Source organism: Eptatretus burgeri, chromosome 3 (genome assembly GCF_056783735.1).
Source record: "Eptatretus burgeri isolate ZD-2024b chromosome 3, Ebu_testis_v1, whole genome shotgun sequence".
Taxonomy (NCBI): Eukaryota; Metazoa; Chordata; class Myxini; order Myxiniformes; family Myxinidae; genus Eptatretus; species Eptatretus burgeri.
This window is the reverse complement of record NC_140963.1, coordinates 95,948,321-95,970,420: the sequence shown is the minus strand read 5'-3', so window position 1 is coordinate 95,970,420 and position 22,100 is coordinate 95,948,321. Positions and strand designations below refer to the sequence as shown.

General features: G+C 49.0%; 1 protein-coding gene across 1 annotated transcript in view; it reads left to right on the top strand.

The window, feature by feature from the left end:
- The window catches only part of LOC147030495 (sodium/iodide cotransporter-like), a 66,286-nt gene that overhangs the window by 33,636 nt on the left and 10,550 nt on the right, over positions 1-22,100 (top strand). Inside the window, exon 6 of the mRNA XM_085874622.1 lies at positions 20,760-20,857. Within this exon, the coding sequence (XP_085730748.1) occupies positions 20,760-20,857 (98 nt within the window). The remainder of the gene's footprint in view (positions 1-20,759; positions 20,858-22,100) is intronic.

Below are 22,100 nucleotides of genomic sequence, written 5' to 3'. Positions count from 1 at the left end.
AGACAGACCAGCACTCTACGTCCCTGCTGGCCGAGTCGTCCGTCCCACGCATGCAACATCTCCTCGAAAAGCTCCGCCGTCATCCACGCCTTCGAGTTCGCCTTGTAATTGACCGGGATCTCTTTGTTCTTGAAGGCATGGGGGTTTCTTGGAATTGCCAATCACCAGAAGAGGGAACTTCTCGCTGCCGCTCATGTTTGCCCCAACCAGAAGAGTGATCCTTTGCTTGCTTTTCTTTCCTCCAGTACACCGCTCTCCCCTGAAAGCCATGGTCTTGTTCGGAAGCAGCTGCCAGAAGAGTCCAGTCTCGTCCAGGTTGAAGACGTCGTCTGCGGAGAACTGCCCGAGTAAGGGCCGGAGAACCTGTTGTTGCCACTCAAGAAGGGATTGTGAATCCACCACTCCAGCTTCGCTCTGCACTGTCTTGAACGTGATGCCGTGGCGCTTCTTGAAATTGCCCAATCAACCGTCGCTCGCCATGAAGTCTGGGATGTGCATCAGCTCAGCCAGTTTCATCGCCTTCTCCTTGATCAGATCGCCGCTGACAGGCACATTCTGTCCTCTTGATTGCTTCAGCCACATGAGCACTCCCTCATCAAGCTTCGGGTCGTGAGCCTGCGTCAACTTCATATTAGCTTCGATGGAAATCCAGCTTTGATTGCAGCCTCGATTGCATCCTTCTTGCTGAGAATGCCCTTCACGGTGGTTCTCTTCACTTCGACGCCCCATTTCTTGCTAATCTCCCTGGCCAACTTGGACTGATTCGGCTCCTTCTTTGCGGCATCGATGATCTCCTTCTTCTCCTTCAGCGTAAAGTCGGTTTGCTTGCGTTTCTGAGCTGACATTATGGGCTGAATTTGAAAAAAAATGATGTCACTGTTGTACGTGTGCCTGCGTGTCTGTGTGTGTGCTCGCGCTTTTTTGTGTCTCGTTGTGCGTGTTGTGATTGGCTTGTTGTGGCTGGCATCGGGGAGAAGAATCGCGTGTTTTGACACAGTCTGACTATGTGCGTACGTATTGAGTTATGTTGTGCGCAGCTGGACTGTAGTTCGTCGCTTCGCCTTTGGACGTGAGTGTGATAATCGAGCACTGCGGAATACAGACTTTTTCACGACTCGTGCCTTTTAACAGTCACACAGTAGTGGCATGGTAGCGAGAGTAGGGGGTGGCATAGTAAATTTATTTTGTATTGAATTTTGTCGGGACCGAGCAAAAGTGGTATAATAGCGAGAGTGGCATAGAAGCGAAGTGGCATAGTAACGAGCTTTGACTGTACTGTACACAGTCAGGTCATGTACAATCGTCATCGTCGCCATGTTTTGATGTATAGAACATACTTTCCCGTTAATAGGAATTAAAGAAAACATTCACAGATTTCATAAAAACCATGCCTCAGATATATTTCATATACACAGCTGGCTGAAGCTTATTAATTTCATTTTTGTGAATTAGTTATTGATTTCCATATACATTTTTGGGATTTTTTTGCAGGCCTAGCTTTATTTGAAAAATGTCAAAATAGGAAGTAAGATGAAGCTTACATATCCTTTGGTCTTACTTTCATTGCCAAGCATGATGGAACACAAAAAACGCAGTGCTTCTTGTGTGGCAAAGTTCTTGCCAATAGAAGCATGAAGTCAACAAGGTTGAAGGACTACCTTACGTCTGTCCATTCTGAAAATACATCGGAGACCGTGGATCTTTTTTGTGTGAAGAAAGTTTGATTAGAAAATGCTGGATCTTCACCAAAAATTGGATACTCCCAAACACAAAAGCCTTGTCTTCAAGTATCTTAAAAGGTTGATTATTGCATTGCCAAGCAAAAGAAGCCACACACGATTGGGGAGACCTGAGTGAAGCCATGTGCGTTGAAATGGTCGAGCTGTTATGTGGCTTGGATCAGAGGAAGAAAATTGAAGCATTCCCTCTGTTAAATGACGTCATCCACTCCAGAATCGTTGACATTTCTTCCAATATTTTGAAGAAGGTCATTGTGGAATTGGCAGCAATGCTATTTCCCTTTAGCATGCACAACTTGATGAAACTACTGACATCTCTCAATGAAGCCAGCTCCTGGTTTTCATTTGATGTTTGCACGCTGACGCCATCAAAGAAGAATTCCTATTTTGTGAGTCCCTTGTGGAAACTACGAAGGCCGTCAACGTCCTTGAAATGGTGAAAAGTTTCTTGCGAAGCAAAACATCGACTGCAAAAAAAATCTTGGTACTCTGTGCACAGACGGAGCACCTACGATGCTTGGCAACATATCTTTGGTGAAGGAAGAAGCTTCACATGTCAACGTGACTTCGCTTTCTACATCGGCATGTGTTTGCTTCAAAAACTCTGCCAACAATCGTCAAATATGTCATGTCTACTGCCGTGAAAGTTGTCAACTTCATCAGAACCGAGGCCTTGAATCACCACCTTTTCAAGAGGTTTTGTCAAGAAATGAGAACAGAATATGAGGTTCTTCTCTACTGCACAGAAGTTCGCTGGCTTTCCAGAGAACAAGTCTTGAAGCGCTTGATTGAACTTCGGGCGGAAGTTTCACTTTTTTGAGAGAAAAGGAAAGCTCACTCTCAGAACAATTTGATAGGGGGAAGTTGATTCATGGCTTGGCTTACTTGGCGGATATTTTTGGCCATATGAGTTAGGTAAATCTTTCGATTCAAGGCCCTGCATTCACCATATCGTCCAGCAGCCATTTCTCATATGAGGCCAAATAAGGAAATTCGTTCAACATCCCCTCCAGAAAAGGTTTGACTTGACAGGGTGGGAGAATAGACCCTATAGAACACCTCCAGGTAGTATGTGGTTTCAAATTGTGGTATCATTAAAATTCTACAGGCCATTATACATACCAAGGGTACTTACCAAGAGGGTCACTGTGGGCTAGCAAAATTTAGGGGGAGGGGTAACTGTGCATGACAACGTCAGTCAGGTCAGGTTCGATCTGTGACCTGCTACAGGTACCATGTAAACCTGTACTAACCTGTTCCATGGTCGGGTTGTCGGCGACTAAACCGTCTCCCCCACCAGGTTTTGTGGTGAGGGGGGTGTTTGGATATGGACACCCAGCAGGATTAAAAACAAAACCTGTCAAAGGGCGGAGGAGCTCCTTGTGAGCCAACGGCCATCCATATCTAGTGCCCAACTGTGTCTGCGGACGTCCTCCTGCAGTTGGGTTACTTCTTATTAGGAGGTTGGTGGCAGGATTTGCGCTCCAGCCACCGTAAAACCCATCATTCCGCAAAACGTAAAAACGCAAAAAAAATCTGAAAACCCACTCCGTGGGAGTACCTCCTGTGCAGCTTCCCTTCGCAGGGCAGCTCACCGGATGACGGGAATGGGGCAAAGCCTTCGGGACCCCCAATCTTTGATCGGAGGGAAACCACGGGGTAACATCCCATGGGTCAGATTGCGGGAGAGTGTGTCGGAGTGGTGCTGAGGTGTCGTCCACCAGACGGCGGTCTCCTTGGGTTAACCTGAGGCGGTCCCTTCGGGTGGGTGCCTGGAATGTCCTATCCCTAAGAGAGGATGATCACCTGTCTCTGTTATCATCTGAGCTCAAGCGTTTGGACATCGGGATTGCAGCTCTCTCTGAGGTTCGGAGACCGGATTGCGGCGAGATAATGGTGGGTGGTTACACCTACTAATGGTCTGGTCGCTCTGATGGTTACCATACCCAAGGAGTTGCTGTCGCTGTGTCCAATAAGCTGACCCCAATGATAATTGAGGGAACACCGGTCAACGAGCTTATTATGAGATTAAGGATTCGTCACTCCTTCGGTGTCATTTCCCTGGTCTCTGTTTATGCTCCGACTGAGGCGAGTGATCTTACCGTGAAGGATGCATTCTACGCCACACTCGAGTCTGTGGTTGATCAGTGCCCCAGACGAGATACACTTCTAGTCTTGGGGGATTTCAATGCATCGACTGGAACTGATAGGGATGGTCATGAGGTGTGTGTTGGTCCCCATGGGTCAGGAACAATGAACCAGAATAGCACTAAGTTCCTTTACTTTGCAAGAAGTCATGGACTTAGGGTGGCTGGTTCATGGTTTCAGCGCCCACAAGCTCATCGCTGGACTTGGTATTCCAACGCTGGCGGTGTGGCAAAGGAGATTGACCATGTCCTCATTGACGGTCGTTGGAGGATGATCCAGAACTGCAGGGTCTACCGGAGTGCTCAGTTCCTCAATACTGACCACAGGCTTGTTGTAGCAACTCTAAAGCTGCACCTTAAATCCTGGAGAATGGTACCATCCCAGCCTAGGCTGGATGTTGCCAAGCTCAGGGATGAGAGAGTAGCTGAGGAGTTTGCGAACAGGCTGAGTGGACACTTGGGGGGTCTGGGTGCTTTGGGGGGTCCTGAAGAGTTGTGGAACGCCTTCAAGACCACCGTCCTTGATGTTGCCGGTGGATGTCTTGGAACTCACCGCAGGGCAAAGAAGAATTTTGTCTCTCAAGGGACACTGGATACCATTGACCAGAGTCGCAGGGCCAGGCTGAATGGCAGAGCTGAGCTGTTCAGGGAGCTGAGGCGTAAAACTGTACGTGCACTGAGGGTGGACAAGGAGGCCTATGTGCGAGGAATCTGTGAGGGGGTAGAGCATCACCTGTGGACAGGTGATTCTCGTCCCGCTTACAGGGGAATTCGCGCATTACGTTCATCCAAGCCCATCCCTCGGAGCACTGCAGTTCGAGCAGAGAGTGGTAGGCTCTTGACAGAGGAGTCTGAAGTGAAGGCCCGCTGGGCCGGTTACTTTGAGCGGTTGTACCAGGCTGATCCCCCAGCTGTCGAGTTGGACGTCAAGGGTGTTGCAATCCCTGTTGCTGACCCTCAAATCAACTGTGGTCCACCTTCGCTTGTGGAAACACGGGCTGCGGTGAACCAGTTGAAACGGGGCAAAGCTCCAGGGATCTGTGGCATCCATGCCGAACTTCTCAAGGCTGGTGGAAATGCTGCACTCGTGTCGTTGCATGCAGTTTTGTGCTCTGCCTGGAACACAGGCATCATCCCAACTGACTGGAAGAGGGGCCTTGTTGTCCCTCTCTGGAAAGGGAAGGGTGATCGCCAAGACTGCAACAACTACCGAGGGGTGACGCTGCTCTCAGTGCCGGGCAAGGTCTTTGCTCGGATAATTCTTGATAGGGTTCGCCACCATCTGCTTGAGCACCAGTGTCCAGAGCAGTCAGGCTTTACACCAAAGAGGTCAATGATTGACCGTATCCTTGCACTTCGTGTCCTCACCGAACGCAGACGAGAGTTTCGGCAGGGGCTGCTTGCAGCCTATGTTGATCTCTGTAAAGCGTTCGATTCAGTGAATCGGGATGTCCTCTGGAGGATTCTTGGTCTTCGTGGGGTGCCACCAAAACTGATCTATCTGATGTCTGAACTCTACTCTGGTACTGAGAGTGCTGTGAAGTGTGGTGGTACCACCTCTGACTTATTTCCAGTTGTTACTGGAGTTCGTCAGGGATGTGTACTTGCCCCCACACTTTTCAGCACTTGTATGGACTGGATTTTAGGGAGGATGTCGGAGAGATAAAGTTGCGGTGCATCGTTTGGGAATGTCAAGATCTCGGACCTTGATTTTGCAGACGATGCAGTCATCTTTGCGGAGACTTTAGACATCCTTTTGGGGGCCCTCGAGGTGCTGAATGAGGAGTCGGAGCCGCTGGGATTACGGGTTTCTTGGGTCAAAACTAAGATCCAGGCTTTCGGTGACATCTTGGATGCTGCTGTCCTGTCTGTGTCTGTTTGTGGTGAAGATGTTGAGGTCGTGGAGAGATTCACTTACCTTGGCAGTGATATTCATGTCTCTGCTGGCTGCGAGTCAGAGGTCAATAGACGTCTGGGTCGGGCCTGGGGAGTCATGGATTCACTGGATCATGGGGTGTGGCGCTGCCGGTACCTGTGCGGGAGGACGAAAGTCCGAGTCTTCAGGTCCTTGGTACTTACAGTCTTGCTCTATGGGTGCGAGACTTGGACTCTGACCAAGGATCTGAGACGGAGACTTAATTCCTTTGGTACCAGGTCTCTTCGGAGAATCCTTGGCTATCGCTGGTCGGATTTTGTATCCAACGAGCGGTTGCTGAGAGAGACTCGGATGAGATTTGTTACCTGCATAGTCCGTGAGCATCAGTTGCGGCTGTATGGACATGTGGCTCGTTTTCCTGATGCTGATCCTGCTTACCAGATTCTCTCAGCGAGGGAGTCTCATGAGTGGAGGAGGCCAGTGGGCCGACCACGTGCCTCATGGTTGCAGCAGGTTGACCATCATCTCAAGGAGATGGGGATGGGCCTGGCATCTGCCTGGAGGATGGCCAGACGGAGGCCCCTGGAGTACCGGCGGAAAGTGGACGCAGCGACGCGCTGTTCTGGCACATGCTCCCATACCTGACCTGACCTGGTAACGTAAACGTGAATATCTTTGTTTAGACTCAACCAATTTTCAATATTGAGGTATCATTGGCTTCCTATTATAATTCTCTATCAGAGTATGTACAGTTATTTGAAAATGGCCTTTGCCATGGCATCACCAAAGCTAAAATATCACACTAATTCAAACTTTCTGACATTTTTAATTGTGTTCTCATATGAAGGTGAACGGTGTTTTCTCAATTACTACTGGTATGTATACATTTTGGAAATGAAACGCTCAAGAAAGTATTGTTCTGCAGAAATTCATATACATACAGAGGCACGCATAAAGAAAACTGCAACTGTTATTTTTAGCGTTCGTCTTTTACTCATGTATAGCAACACGGAAGCACATACATCAGAGCCGAGCATAATAGTTGTCTTTGGCAACATGGAAGTACATTAGTGAAAGCCGAGTATAATAGTTGTCTCTGGCAGCATGGAACCTATTCATTCATCATAGTGGATGATAATAGTTACCATGGTCGACACTGCGAGCTGTGCATGACAACACAGAAGCACATTAGTGAGAGCGAATCATAATAGTTGTGCATGGTTGCATGGAAGCACATTCGTCAGAGCGGTTTGTAATATTTGTGTCTGGCAACAAGGAATCACATTCGCCATGGAAGCATGAAGATGTCATCTGTTGTAACTTTTCGTCAGCGTCTTCTTCACCACTGGATTCAAAGATTGTTCTTCGATTTTCACAAGTTTCTTCGGCCATACATGCGCATGCTTCTGTGCATGGCATGTGGTTGGTTCTGCATGTGCAGTCAGCTCGGCGACATAGAGACTTCTTGCAGTGACAGACAGTCAGCTCCGGAAGACCCCGTGGTGCTGGATCTTTGGTCATGAGCACAGGCTGCAGAGCACCATCCTGAATTTTCAACCCATGTCCAGCTGCTGGTGCAAGGCTTGTGTCGGCTGCCTCAACATCATTCTAAGAGTCACAGTGGCCCATTCTGCTCAGCATGGTAATGAGCTGTTTTGACCTCATCATATGGCGAACTGCAATTCCCAGGGCCACATGCTTGGGCATGTTAGTTCTAGCATGAGTTGCACAGTGTACAACATCCTGAGCAAGCATCAAAACACGTCTTTCATCCGATGAGTTGCTACATTCTGGTGCTGAAAACTCATCTTCATCTTCCTTTTCTGGTTTGGCAATAACCCAGCGGAGTAGCCAGTAAAGACTGTCTGTTATCACAGATTTGGATTTTGTCAGGGTTAGATCCATGGTATTAGGTGGTCGGACTGATATGCCTTGGCATTCATTGATCTCCGACTTGATGAGTTTCGCAATGCGGTACAGCAGACTCACCCTGTCGCAATCCTCCATCGCTGTTGTGGGCTTTTTTCTTGCTACACCCGTGGCTGTTGCGGTGTTATACTGATAGGCAGAGTTGATGACATATTGAAGGGATATCGAGCTTTAGTACAAAAGCTCGGACTTACGAAGATCATGTGGCTTATGGAAGACAATGTCATCTCCAAAGTGTTTCTTCAGTCGAAGTTTGAGTCGCTGGGTGGTGTAGCTGTCGACTGCCACTCCCTGTCCACGCAGAAAATGATTGTATCTGTCCAGAAGAATTGTCATATCAAAGGCCTTCCCACCATTCAGGTCAGAAGAGATATCTTCAGCCAATTGCTTGAATGCCGTATCATAACAAGTTTCTTGTCTCCCTTCATGGAAGCCAGCATACTGCAGATTAGCTTTGCTGATGTATGAGGCATGGCATGCTCTGTGGTATCTAGCTTCTGCTGCCACTAGATTGTTACTGACAGCACCAGTAGTCCGTAACATGTCCTCATCGCCCTTTGCGGTCGCTGCTTGGACAATAGTTTCACAGGCTTGGAAAGTTCTGACCATGGTCATCTCCTTCACCCTTCTGTGTGTTTTCTTCTTGCAGAAGAGGCACAAAGTCCAGTCAGTGGACGTTGACTGGGACCTGGATACCCTGGATGTCTCCGTCAAACTTGTTTCAGATTGTGTGCCAATCTTTGATTCTTCTGCTGGTGTCGGTGAGAATGCAGATCTTCTCCTCTGCATGTAATGCAGGTTTTCTTTGCTTGTCCATTTTTCATAGCAATTTGAGCGCCATTTAACATCCGCGGTTGCCAAACTGTCAAAATCTGATTTTTAACGTTCGTATACTTCATCTCGTCGGAGTTCCAGTGCTGCAACAAGTGTCTGTATGGTGGTATCTCGGGCTTTCCTCAGTGTCTCGTTTGAGTCCATCTGACAAATTATGCAATTGTGAAAGTTACTCAACTTCTGTCTCTTTCCAGGTAAAAGTTGCACTACTGCCTGACTCTGAACTGGCCATTGCTTCAGTTGGCGAGTAGGATTCTTTCAGATGTTCAATCTGGAATGACACAGAAAAGCAACTATGTTAACCCACAGCCTCTTTTACCATCATTATTTACATGACATTTTTAAACTTTATTTTTGTAATTATCAAGTCCACAAAAATTTCATAAAAAATAGACTAACACAGCATTTTTTATTCCAGCAGCATGAACCTGTGAAAAATTCAATTGTTCAACATCCACAACAGAAAAGTTTGACTTGACAACGTAGTATGCTCTAAAAGATGCCTGAAATATTTAAAAAAAGCTCATAATATTTCATTTGTTTGTGATTTTTACCTCTTGTGGTTGTACAATTGAATGAACATCGACATTTCTGTACATATTCTGAAAGAGAATTATTATACGAAGCCAATGATACCTCAATATTGAAAATTGGTTGAGTCTCGACAAAGATATTCACGTTTACGTTACCCCTCCCCTAAATTTTACAAGCCCACAGTGACCCTCTTGGTAAGTACTCTTGGTATGTATAATGGCCTGTAGAATTTTAATGATACCACAATTTGAAACTACATACAACCTGGAGGTGTTCTATTGGGTCTATTCTACCACTGTGTCAAGTCAAAACTTTTCTGTAGGGAGTGTTGAACGATTTCATTTTTTTCAGGTCCTTGCTCCTGGACTATTTTAGGCTTTTGGGGCTTGAGTCAGTCTCAATTTTACATTTGTTTGTATGGGAGGGGGAGGAATCAGTCTCCTATTTTGGGTTTTTGGGGCTTGATTCAGAGTTTTTCCCTTTTCCCCATTCATTTGAATGGCTGCCTCAGAAGCCCCATTTATCCTCTACTTACCTAATTAATAACGTGACCTAATTACCGGGGGACATGCCCTCGGTACACCTTGTCCGAACTGGATCACTTTACCGGAACAGATGCAGCCGAGTGACACTGCCAAGGACGTACCGGCAAAAAGGAATGGATTGTTGGGAATAAAGTCCCGGCTAAGTTAGGATACAGACCATGCTGGATCAATGAAAAAAAGACGAAAACGAGCTGGAAACATTTCTCCAAAGGATTTATAAACAGGCAGGTGAGGAAAGATATGTGGCACAGTGAATGTTGTTTATTGTTTTCTGTAGCAGGAATAGGAAGAATTGTGAGAGGTGCGGCAATATGCAAGCAACTTACAAAAGCAGACAGAGAGCAGAATTCTCCGGATATCATTCTTGTACAATCTTAACTTAAGCGTGGATAGGCGCCAGGACACACACACACAAACACGCAAAAACCGATGAAGAGGAGTTAATGAGAAGAAAAAAGGAGAGATGAGTCTAACAATCTCTCAATACCTTGCATGATTGCCTGACCGTGACACCAGTACGTTTTCAGGGGATGCTCCGCTGGGCAATACCTCCTTGACAGCTGGCACGTCATCTCTTGCTTTGTGGCACTCGTGCAGCTAGCGTCGGTCCAGAGAATGAGACCAGAGAATATATATATATATATATATATATATATATATATATATATATATATATATATATATATATATATATATATATATATATATATATATATATATATATATATATATATATATATATATATACACACAAGCTGAATGCACCCGGCATTGCCCGGGTTTTTTGAATGAATTAAATCTTCTATACATAGGTCTGACGCGAGCCCAGTATCAGTTCACTAAATTGTCCATGGCAGTCGTAGCCGAAGGGGTTTGTGAGGGGGAAACAAAAAACACCTCTGTGTGTGTGTATATATATGTATATATATATATATATATATATATATATATATATATATATATATATATATATATATATATATATATATATATATTTAATGGGATTCTATATCTACATCAAAATGTATTCTATGTCTAATATATAATCTGAAGTTTTTGTTTGTTTCTTTGTTTGTTTGTCTGCACGCACTAATCTCCTGAACGGTGAAAGAAAGGAGGAAACCTCTGAAACAAAAACGTTGGGATAGGCCCAAGGAAAGTTATAGATTCGGTGGCGAGGCCCCCCGCCAAGGGGGGCTGGGGTGGGAGTTTAGACGGGAGTTTGTATTTAATGGGTTTTATGGCCGCGGCCACTGTTGAAATTGATTTCGATGGCCCTGGCCGTAAAATCCCATTTATAGCCTATAACCTTCCCGGGGCCCATCCCGACATTTTTGTGTTAGAGGTTTCCTCCTATCTTTCACCGTTCAGGAGATGAGCACGTTTAGATCCTTCGGGGGTCAGTGAGGGGGAAACACCCCCCCACCCCCGTCCGAGAAGGCTCGCCACCTTGCTTATAACCTTCCCGAGGCCCATCCCGACAATTTTTGTTTCAGAGGCTTCCTCCTATCTTTCACCATTCAGGAGATTAGCGTGGGCAGACAAACAAACAAGCAAACAAAAACTTCAAAAATATATATACTGTATATATATATATATGTGTGTATATATATATGTATATTTATATATGCTGTATTTTTACATATACATATATATATATATATATATATATATATATATATATATATATATATATATATATATTGTTGCGGATTCGCGCCCGCCGGCGTGCGAACGGCCACGTAACTCGAATCGCGGCACGTCGCCCACCGGACGGACAATCCAGTCGTGACCCTCTCGGACTAACGCCGGGAACTAGTCACGGGTGGACCTTTCGGCCTCACCACGATCGTGCCAATCGGCCCCCGCGTGGGATAGGGTTGCTCGCCAAATTCGACCTACCTAAGTACCCACACGGAGGGTAGACCGGGCGATCGCACCTCGCCGCAGGTCGACTTCGGACACGGGCCACTTTAAGCGACCCGTTCCGTACTATCGGGATAACCGAGCGGTGTTATCGTCGGCCTCGACGGTTCGATTAATTATCGGGCGTTTTAGCCCACGACCAACCCTTTACGTGAAGTAAGATGGAGATTCAATAGAGGAAAAGACGAAGCGAAACGGGAAAACAGTTCAACATAAAGCACATTTATTTCGCGATGAACGGAAAGCACACATACACAATTACACCAAAAGCAAATGTAAAAGAAGCAGAAACACACAATAATGCACAAAAAGCAAATGCAACAATGCAGATGTAACCGACTACCGAGCACACGGCAACACTTATACAGTTTTACTTCACAGACGGCGCCGAAAACACATATGCCCAAAGCAAAAGAAAAGGACCACCCTCAAGGATGAGGGGGGGGCAGGCGGGCCTGGGGCCGAGACCGCGTCGGGCCTACCCGTCTGATGATGAGCCGCAAAATGGCGCTGGCGCCCCGACTCCGCGGGCCTCACTGGGACTGCCTGGTATGGGGTGGGAACGGGGCCCCCTTCTCGCACTATCTCAGCGCGGGGGGAAACAGGAGGGGGTTGTTGATGCTCGGGGGAAGGAGGATATCTCCCTGTCTCGGGTCCCGCGACGAGCGTCTCCACCACGACCTTGGTCGCGTTGCTGGCCTCTCCCCTCCACAGCTCCCCGACTCTGACACGAGCACCCCCTTGACCGCCTTCGCCGCCGCCACCTCTCCAACTCTCCACAGCTCCGTCCAACCGCCTTCTCCGACTCCTCTCTTGACTGGCTCTTCCCAACTCGACTCCGAACTGCTCTTGACTGACGAACGCGGCCCTTTATATCCCCCGTGGCTTCGCTCCTTCACCTTCGACCCTTTACCTCCGACCCTTCACCTCTAACTGGCTCCCCATTGGACCGAGGAAAAGTGGGCGTGAGTCGTTTTTGATCCGTTTTCTTCGGAAAGGCTGTGATGTTTCTGCACACGCTGATCGGTGCGCGCCCTGCACGAGTCCAGTATCGGTGCCCACAAGTGGCGCGGGAATGGTGGTGATGCGATGGTTGCGAGGGCGAGTTGTGACGGTAAAGGTCGTGGCTGTGGTTGTGAAGCGGCGTTGCGGTTGGTGGTTGTTGTGTGATGGCTGTTGAGACGTGGTTGGTGGTGGTAGTAATGGCGGCTGGTCCAAAATAAAGATAGTAAAGAAAAACGGCTATCCTGAAGGGTCGCAGCCCGAATGAATGACATTTATTCCCTCTAAACAACGGGTTTGGGCCTAACTACACATATACTTACAGAGATATCTCACCTAAGGGACCTGAATGGTGGTTTGCGAATTTCGTCAACCACAACACTACCCCCTCCCCTTTTTACAGACTCGTCCCGAGTCGTCAAATTTTCGTGTGCCATCATGTGTAGTTTTCCCCTAGTACATTTTACCTACGGATCCCTGAGTGCGACATTCATGGTATTCGTGTCCCCAAATAAATAACCTGAGGGCTGAGTAACTACCTAAACAATCCCACTCACACGGACGACTTAAATAAAATTGCCGGCGCTAGGACAGACATGCCGGGGGCGCACTCATATTTACAGTACATCCTAACCTTAACTTACAAATTTTACACTAAACCATGGCCCAGGATCAATGGACTCTGCGAAAAGAAAGCAGTTAGCAGGGAGCCAGGCGGCTCGCATGCAGTCTCTGGCTCAAACAATGCAGGTGACAGGGAACGTGGCCGGCTGCTCACATGCAGTCCAAGGCCTTTCCTTCTGAACTGAACGCAGTGAACCACAACGGTGCATGGGCTGCACAAACGCAGTCTCCGTGCCAGCTCAAGTGGCACACGCAATGAACACAACGGATGGATGGATGGACACAAACATGGTGCACGGGCCGCCACTGCAGGCCCGTGTTGTAGCTGCCAACAGGGCAGTTCTCGCAGCTTGCAAACTGTTGCTTTCTGATCCTGGCGCACATGGAAATGAACAGGGGGGGCAAAGCAAAAATTGAACAGGGCTGGTGAACAGGGGCAGTGGGCATGGCATGGCAAAGGCAGCAGGCAAACACAGCCCGCAGAAGAAGGCCGCTGCAGGCAAACACAGCCGGCAGATGAACTGGCCGGCACAGGCCTTGAAGCACAGCAGCTGCAGACAATCCGACCGGCACAGGCCTTGCAGCACAGCAGCTGCAGACGATCCAGCCGGCACAGGCCTTGCAGCAAAACAACAGCTGCCGATGAAGTGGGCCGGCCTCTGCCTTGCAGCAACGCAGCCAGCAGATGAAGCTGGCCAGCCTTTACCGTTCAGTGGAGGTTGGTGGAGGGAGTGCGGTGGTGCTGGCCACTCGGAAGGTGGGCTCGGACCTACCCTACGGTCTCCCTCCCAACCTATCGCCTTTGCCTGTCACTGTCTATACCCACTCCCTTAATTTGTCAAACCCCAATTTAGCCCCAACTCATTTTTTTGTTGTTTTTATGTTTACTTCCCCACTATAAATCGTCCCCTAACCCCCTTTACTGTTTTTGTTCGGCTAACCTATCCTGTCACCTAGCCTACTCCCAACCCCTACGTTCCCTTCCCGGAGGGGAATAAGGGAGAGCTAGTGTCCTGTGCCGAGGCCCTATCTAAGCCTCAGGATGGCCTCCCCAGAGTTCGGCGATCTATAACCAAAATGGGTCCAGCGGCCCACAACGAGAGCGAGGGGATGGATGGTGCGGAGGGGTACACTTCCTAATCTACCCTATCCATTTAACTGTTAAACTACCCCGGGGCTTTCAACAAGCGCCTCTCGCTTAAACTATTGGTTCTAACAACCCAGATTCCCGTCGCCTGTGTTGGTGTCCTCACAATTTCGGGCCTCGCCCCCCAATCTTCTCTCCATGCCCTCACACGGTCTCATGGCTGGGACACGTGGCTCCCTTTGGCAGGCACGACCCTCTGCCGAATCTCCCGCTATGGCACCCCCGGGCACTACACTGCCTCCGAGCCTACCAGCTCCCTAAACACCGGGGAGTGCCCCCCATGGCACCTCCCCTGAAACGCACACGTGGCAGGCTGGCTTCCCAGGCCCCTTTCCGAGGGTCACCCGTGCCCACAACACTGCCCACGCGGCTAATGGCGCCCCGGGCCCCCGCACCAAGCAGGCGCACCCGTGCCCACTACGCTATCCCAGCCCCCCATGGGCCCTTGGCCTACCACGGCCGACTAGCCTGGTGCCCGGGGTGCCCACTCAGCGATACTCACCTTTCGCAGCCACGCTCCCAGCCCGTCAACAGGGCTCCTGCACCCCTCCAAACGGGTTTCGAGCCTACATTCACACCAACAACAAAACGACCTCCATTTTTCAATTTAACTAACCCCCTAACTCACTCTACACTAACCCCGGGGTCCCTTGGGCGGGAGTCACTCCTCCCCCCAATCACTCATCGCACCATGCATTCCCCATTCGCTCCACTCACACAGACCCGCTGGCCTCACTCACTCACCAAGCACATGCTTCCACTTCACTCACCAACTCTTCAACACACTCACCGCTGAACTCTGCCATCCTTCTAACTACATCCCGTAACTAACTCGTGCTCCCACGTCGTCCCTTAAACTACAGCACGTTCCTTTTAATACTACGTAGCTAAACTACGTCCCCGCTACACATCCACAAGTCTGTCACTGTCTCCAAATAATCCCATTAATCAATTTCCCAACCTAAATCTCGCTACAATCCCTCTAACTAATCCATTCCACGGGCCCCATGAGGACTTACCCCTGCCCCATGGAGCCGGTCTAACTAAGCTAACCCTTCCCCCGAACTAGTTTCCATCCTGTGCCCTGGTAAGGGGGTCTTCCACCCCTTGCCCAGGAATCCTGTTCACCCGAAAGTGAGGCTTGCTTTTTTTTTTTTTTTTTCCACATGCGCAGCACCAGCGCGGCAACTCACAGCTCACACACTTTGCACCTGCCCGTGACGTCATGCAGCTGCACGCGTACCTCGTCCCTCCTTGGACGGTATCATCCGGCAGGGATACCCCTCCTGCCGGATTCCAACCCCACGTGCAGCCATGACGTCACCGTGCGCATAAAAAAACAAGCCCCACGTCTCGAGGGGTTCCCCACGCGAACACATGTGCTTTGCCCGTTGGAGCTTAACACACACGATCGCGTGGAGAACCCGTCCGGTCCAAATCCATAATCCTGCCTAAACTTTGTCCGTCCGCGGGATTGGCAAATCCACCGCGTGCGTTTCCGGACCGGGCTTCACTCTCGCAAGCGAGCACGTGGGGGCCTCGTGCGTTGCACAGCACGGACCTCGTGCTCACTGCTGGGTGAACCCGGCACGGTCCCCGAAACAACTACAGCTGCTACTCGGCTTTCTTTCCTCTCATGTCGCCGTCGTCGCCATTCGACCCACGCACACCTGCGTGTTACGACGCTCACACTCCACACCATTAAACTCACACCGGGAGACGCGGCTGCATGTTCACACATGCCGACCGACATCTCCCTTACACACAGCGACCTTGCACACGCTGTCTCTCACACTCGGCCGCTCACTCACGCATGCCATTTCCCTTGCACACGTGGCTCCACTCACTCGCGGCCTTTCACTCACTCGTGCCATTTCCCTCACACAAACCATACTACTCACACACGCGGGGGCACTCATCCGCGGTGCATCACTCATACACCGTGCCTCACTCACACACGCGGGGGCACTCAACCACGGTGTTTCACTCACACACGGCGCGCTGGGAAGCACGCCCTTCTGCACACTTACCACCACACCACTCACACACGGGGTCGCTTCCGAACACGGGGTCTTTGTCACCCACCCGGTCGCTCTCACACACGCCCTTGCACCCGCGCTATGCGTGCGTTGCAGCACGCATTTCGCCACACTCGTGAACACACACCTCGACACCACACACACCGGGACAACCACACTGGGGATTCGTGTCCCCACAAGGGTCTCCGGGGCCTCTATACCCCCCCAAGCTCGGCGTGCACCCGTCCACAGCACTCCTCCCCTCGAACCCGCAAAGCACGACCGAACTCACCTGGTCGTGACTCGCCTCAAGGGGGCATACTCCCTCCCCTCGTTCCTGGAGGAGGCTATCCCGCTGCTCGCACCGGGTCCCTACACGCTCCGCGAGCTCAACCTCATTGTCCTCCACTACCTCTGTGTGTGTGTGTGCGTCTCTAACCCCGTCATTATCATGCAGTCTCTCCTCTATCGTTCCCATCTCCTGTGTCTCTGTACATCTATTCGTTTCTGTTGTCCCCTCGTGTCTATTAGTCTCTGCTTCTTTCTGGCGTCTTTCCCTTATCTTTATGTAGGTCAACCTTGCTTTCTCCTTAAGTCGCTCCCGTCCTTCCCTGTTTTTCACTCCTTGCTCTTTCACGATCTCCGCGTACCTCATCCTTGCTTTCCGTATTAATTGTTCTTTTCTCTCCCTCCCAATTACTTTCACCTCGTCTCTTGTCTCCCGAATTATTTTTTCCTTACCCGCCTCCACCGCGGGCCCGACAGCCGTTGCACTCCCTCCCAGCTCGTTCGCTCCCACACGTGGAGTCGCCATTTTGAGCTCCCTGGCCACTGCCTTCATGCCCGCCTGCAGGCTTTGGCCCATGTTCTGCGTCTCACCCCGCAGCTTTTTCATTTTGAGTGCGTTTGTTTCCATTTTCGTTTTCATTTCGTTCATTTGCTTGTTCATGCCTTTTATTTCGTTTTTCATTTGATTTGTGTTTGTATCCATCTTCGCTGTCATTGCCGCCCGCATGGCGAATAGCTGGGCCATGTCGGGTGCGCTTGGGTGAGCCGATTCGGCCAGGATCGGGAGGTTTTGGTGGAGAGGGGGAGGGGAGGCGTCACACACCGCGGCCGCCGCCGCACCTATTTCGGGCTCTGGGTTCAGTTGGACGAGTTCGTGTTCCTGCACAACCAACATTTCCTGCACGGGGATTTCATCCTGGACCATGGATCCTACATTACTACACATATACATTTCTAATACCCCCGGCTCCCGCTCGCCTTGAGACGCCATCTTATTTCTCGTAAAGGGTTAATTTAGCTCGCTCGTAATTTGGAGGGAATCGGGGGTCGCTCCTCTCACCCCTGAACCGATTCCCGTGAATTTAGCTGGAGACAGGAGAGCCCGTTTTCCCGTTCTCCGATACCAGTGCCGCGAGGAGGGCGATGAGTTTATATCCCACTCCTGACACCAGTGTTGCGGATTCGCGCCCGCCGGCGTGCGAACGGCCACGTAACTCGAATCGCGGCACGTCGCCCACCGGACGGACAATCCAGTCGTGACCCTCTCGGACTAACGCCGGGAACTAGTCACGGGTGGACCTTTCGGCCTCACCACGATCGTGCCAATCGGCCCCCCGCGTGGGATAGGGTTGCTCGCCAAATTCGACCTACCTAAGTACCCACACGGAGGGTAGACCGGGCGATCGCACCTCGCCGCAGGTCGACTTCGGACACGGGCCACTTTAAGCGACCCGTTCCGTACTATCGGGATAACCGAGCGGTGTTATCGTCGGCCTCGACGGTTCGATTAATTATCGGGCGTTTTAGCCCACGACCAACCCTTTACGTGAAGTAAGATGGAGATTCAATAGAGGAAAAGACGAAGCGAAACGGGAAAACAGTTCAACATAAAGCACATTTATTTCGCGATGAACGGAAAGCACACATACACAATTACACCAAAAGCAAATGTAAAAGAAGCAGAAACACACAATAATGCACAAAAAGCAAATGCAACAATGCAGATCTAACCGACTACCGAGCACACGGCAACACTTATACAGTTTTACTTCACAGACGGCGCCGACAACACATATACCCAAAGCAAAAGAAAAGGACCACCCTCAAGGATGAGGGGGGGGCAGGCGGGCCTGGGGCCGAGACCGCGTCGGGCCTACCCGTCTGATGATGAGCCGCAAAATGGCGCTGGCGCCCCGACTCCGCGGGCCTCACTGGGACTGCCTGGTATGGGGTGGGAACGGGGCCCCCTTCTCGCACTATCTCAGCGCGGGGGGGGGGGGGGAAACAGGAGGGGGTTGTTGATGCTCGGGGGAAGGAGGATATCTCCCTGTCTCGGGTCCCGCGACGAGCGTCTCCACCACGACCTTGGTCGCGTTGCTGGCCTCTCCCCTCCGCAGCTCCCCGACTCTGACACGAGCACCCCCTCGACCGCCTTCGCCGCCGCCACCTCTCCAACTCTCCACAGCTCCGTCCAACCGCCTTCTCCGACTCCTCTCTTGACTGGCTCTTCCCAACTCGACTCCGAACTGCTCTTGACTGACGAACGCGGCCCTTTATATCCCCCGTGGCTTCGCTCCTTCACCTTCGACCCTTTACCTCCGACCCTTCACCTCTAACTGGCTCCCCATTGGACCGAGGAAAAGTGGGCGTGAGTCGTTTTTGATCCGTTTTCTTCGGAAAGGCTGTGATGTTTCTGCACACGCTGCTCGGTGCGCGCCCTGCACGAGTCCAGTATCGGTGCCCACAAGTGGCGCGGGAATGGTGGTGATGCGATGGTTGCGAGGGCGAGTTGTGACGGTAAAGGTCGTGGCTGTGGTTGTGAAGCGGCGTTGCGGTTGGTGGTTGTTGTGTGATGGCTGTTGAGACGTGGTTGGTGGTGGTAGTAATGGCGGCTGGTCCAAAATAAAGATAGTAAAGAAAAACGGCTATCCTGAAGGGTCGCAGCCCGAATGAATGACATTTATTCCCTCTAAACAACGGGTTTGGGCCTAACTAAACATATACTTACAGAGATATTTCACCTAAGGGACCTGAATGGTGGTTTGCGAATTTCGTCAACCACAACAATATATATATATATATATATATATATATATATATATATATATATATATATATATATATATATATATATATATATATATATATATATATCGTGCAGTGCCTGTGTTGTCCTGTGTTGTCACTGAACGACTCCCTTAAACTTTTGTGAAATCGTACCAAACTTCTGCAATGCGCCTACCCCTTGTTTATGTCCTCATGGTTTTTTTATTGAAAAAAAAATATATATGTGTATTTTTGCCTGTAAGCGCGCACACGCACACACACACACACACACACACACACACACACACACACACACACACACACACACACACACACACACACACACACACACACACACACACACACACACGTGCGCGCACGTGAATCAGCTTGCTACGCTCACCTCACAATGGGTCACTACATTGGGACAAACACCACGTAATTTTGGCACTGAAAATGGAACATTTTAATAAAGAAGTTTTAATGATGGATATTCTTCCTGTGTGCATTGTGGATTTAGGTTGATATTCCGGCAATTGACGTTATTTGTGAACAAATCCAATGTACATACTGTATTACACTCCAAGGCGAACCTGATACAAGTTTGCTGAATTCATGACAATTTTGAAGCACTGTTAATTCCAAGGGCAAATCCTCAGTGTATGTTGCAAGTTTTGGAAGGATTCTATGGTGTTGTACAGGGTGGCCTGAAAGTCCCTTTACCCATCCCCTGGAAAACTTTCGTTCTTAAACCACTTTAATATATAGGTACAGGGTTTATATGCAGTAATGTAGTACTTAAATAATTGATAGGTTATTGTATCTGTATGTGCTGCATCATTCACCTTGCACCAGTGAACTCGTCAATAAATCCTCTTCGACATCTTGTGTCGCATTTGTGGAGTGACCTGTGCAAAGGGGCCACGACTGCAGCACACAATTCTTCAATCGCCCGAAACCAGTTTGTCGACAGTTTCTCCTTGATGAAGCCCCAAAAGAGTTGGCTGGAGTCCTTCGCTTTGACTACTTGATGGCCACGGTAGAGGAGCTGGTGATGTTGGTGATCCACATCCAATCCATCCTTGATGGGTAAAGTGACTTTCAGGCCACCCTGTACAATGTATTTTTCTTCTTTTCTCAAAAATACCACATTGATGGAAAATAATCCTTGACAAAATAATCAGGTAAAGACCTTATTCTGCAGACACTCTTGATAAACAAATATTTTGCTGTTATGTTAGGACAGATAAGACTAAATCAAAAATTTTGATAAAATATTTCAGAATTGGATTACAAACAGATACAGTCTGTCTTCTGCTTCAAATAGTCATTCATATTTGTTTTGACACTTCCAAAGACTAACTCTGCTTTTCTTTTAATTAAGGGTCCAAAGAACAGGACAAAGTTTCAGCTGACTTGCTGTGGATCAGTTTGAGGCAGAGGAAGGTTACCCAACCTATTTCACTGGGTCCTGCTGTGATGGTAATTTCATTGTCATCAAACTATTAAGACTCATACTCCAATAAAGGTTACACCATATTTGTCACTTAATGAAGAAAAGTTATGTCTGTGCTTTTGCAGCAAATTAAATGATTCTCTCGAGTAGTATTAATTGACTACTGTACAAAGTTGGCTGTCCCGCTAAGTTGGTCGACATCAACAGATCCTTCCGCGATGGCATGGTTGCTCGTGTGATGGATAGTGGATGCACTTCTGAGTCATTTCCTGCTACTAACGACACAAAGCAAGGCTGTGTCCTATCTCCCCTATTATTTAGCAATTTTCCTCTATGCTTCATGATGCTGCACCCGTGGAATGATGATCCAGTTTTGCACAGACGGTAGTGTCTTTAATTTGCAGCGTCTGAAAGCAATGTCCAGAATCATTGAAATGTTGCTCCGTGATCTACGTTTCGCCTCTGACTGCGCACTCTTCAGTCATAATCTTGAAAATATGGAATTTATTGTCAACTCCTTTGCGCAATTTCCTTGTCGCTATGGCCTTACAATTAGCCTCAAGAAGACCGAGGCGATGCTTCAACCGAGAGCAAAAGGTGCGTACACCGTCCCATCCATTACCATCAATGACACGCCAATCAAAGTTGTCGATAAGTTCTGCTACCTCAGAAATGTCCCCTCTCGAAATGCAACAATTGACAACAAAGTAACATCAACATTCGCTGAAGCATGTGTGTCCTTTGAAAGATTGACGCATCACCTTTGACATGAACGTGGCATTTGCCTGGGCACCAAAATCAGTGTCAATCATGCCGTTGTCTTATCGACACTCCTGGACGGATGAGAATCCTGGACACCCAATTGTGGTAATATGAAACGCCTTGATAAACCCCATAAGTAATGCCTTTGTAAGATTATTGGCACGATCTGACAAGACAAAATACCAAACACCTCAATCCAAGAATGCTGTTGTATCTTAGGAATTGAGTATTTCCTGGCGTAAGCCCAGATTCGCTTGTCAGGGCACCTCACATGCATGGAAGACCATATAATCAATCCCAAGAACGCTTTTTTATGGACAACTTAAATTTGGTAAACGGTCTTGTGGGGGACAAAGGAATCATCAATCATAAGGATGTCCTGAAGTCTACACTCACGTCTTGTGCCATTCCAGTCATGAGCTGGGAACATCAGGCCACAAACAGGTCAGTTTGGAGTAACATTTGCCACAAAGGCCTGCACCACTTTGAATGTGGGAGACTTGCTAT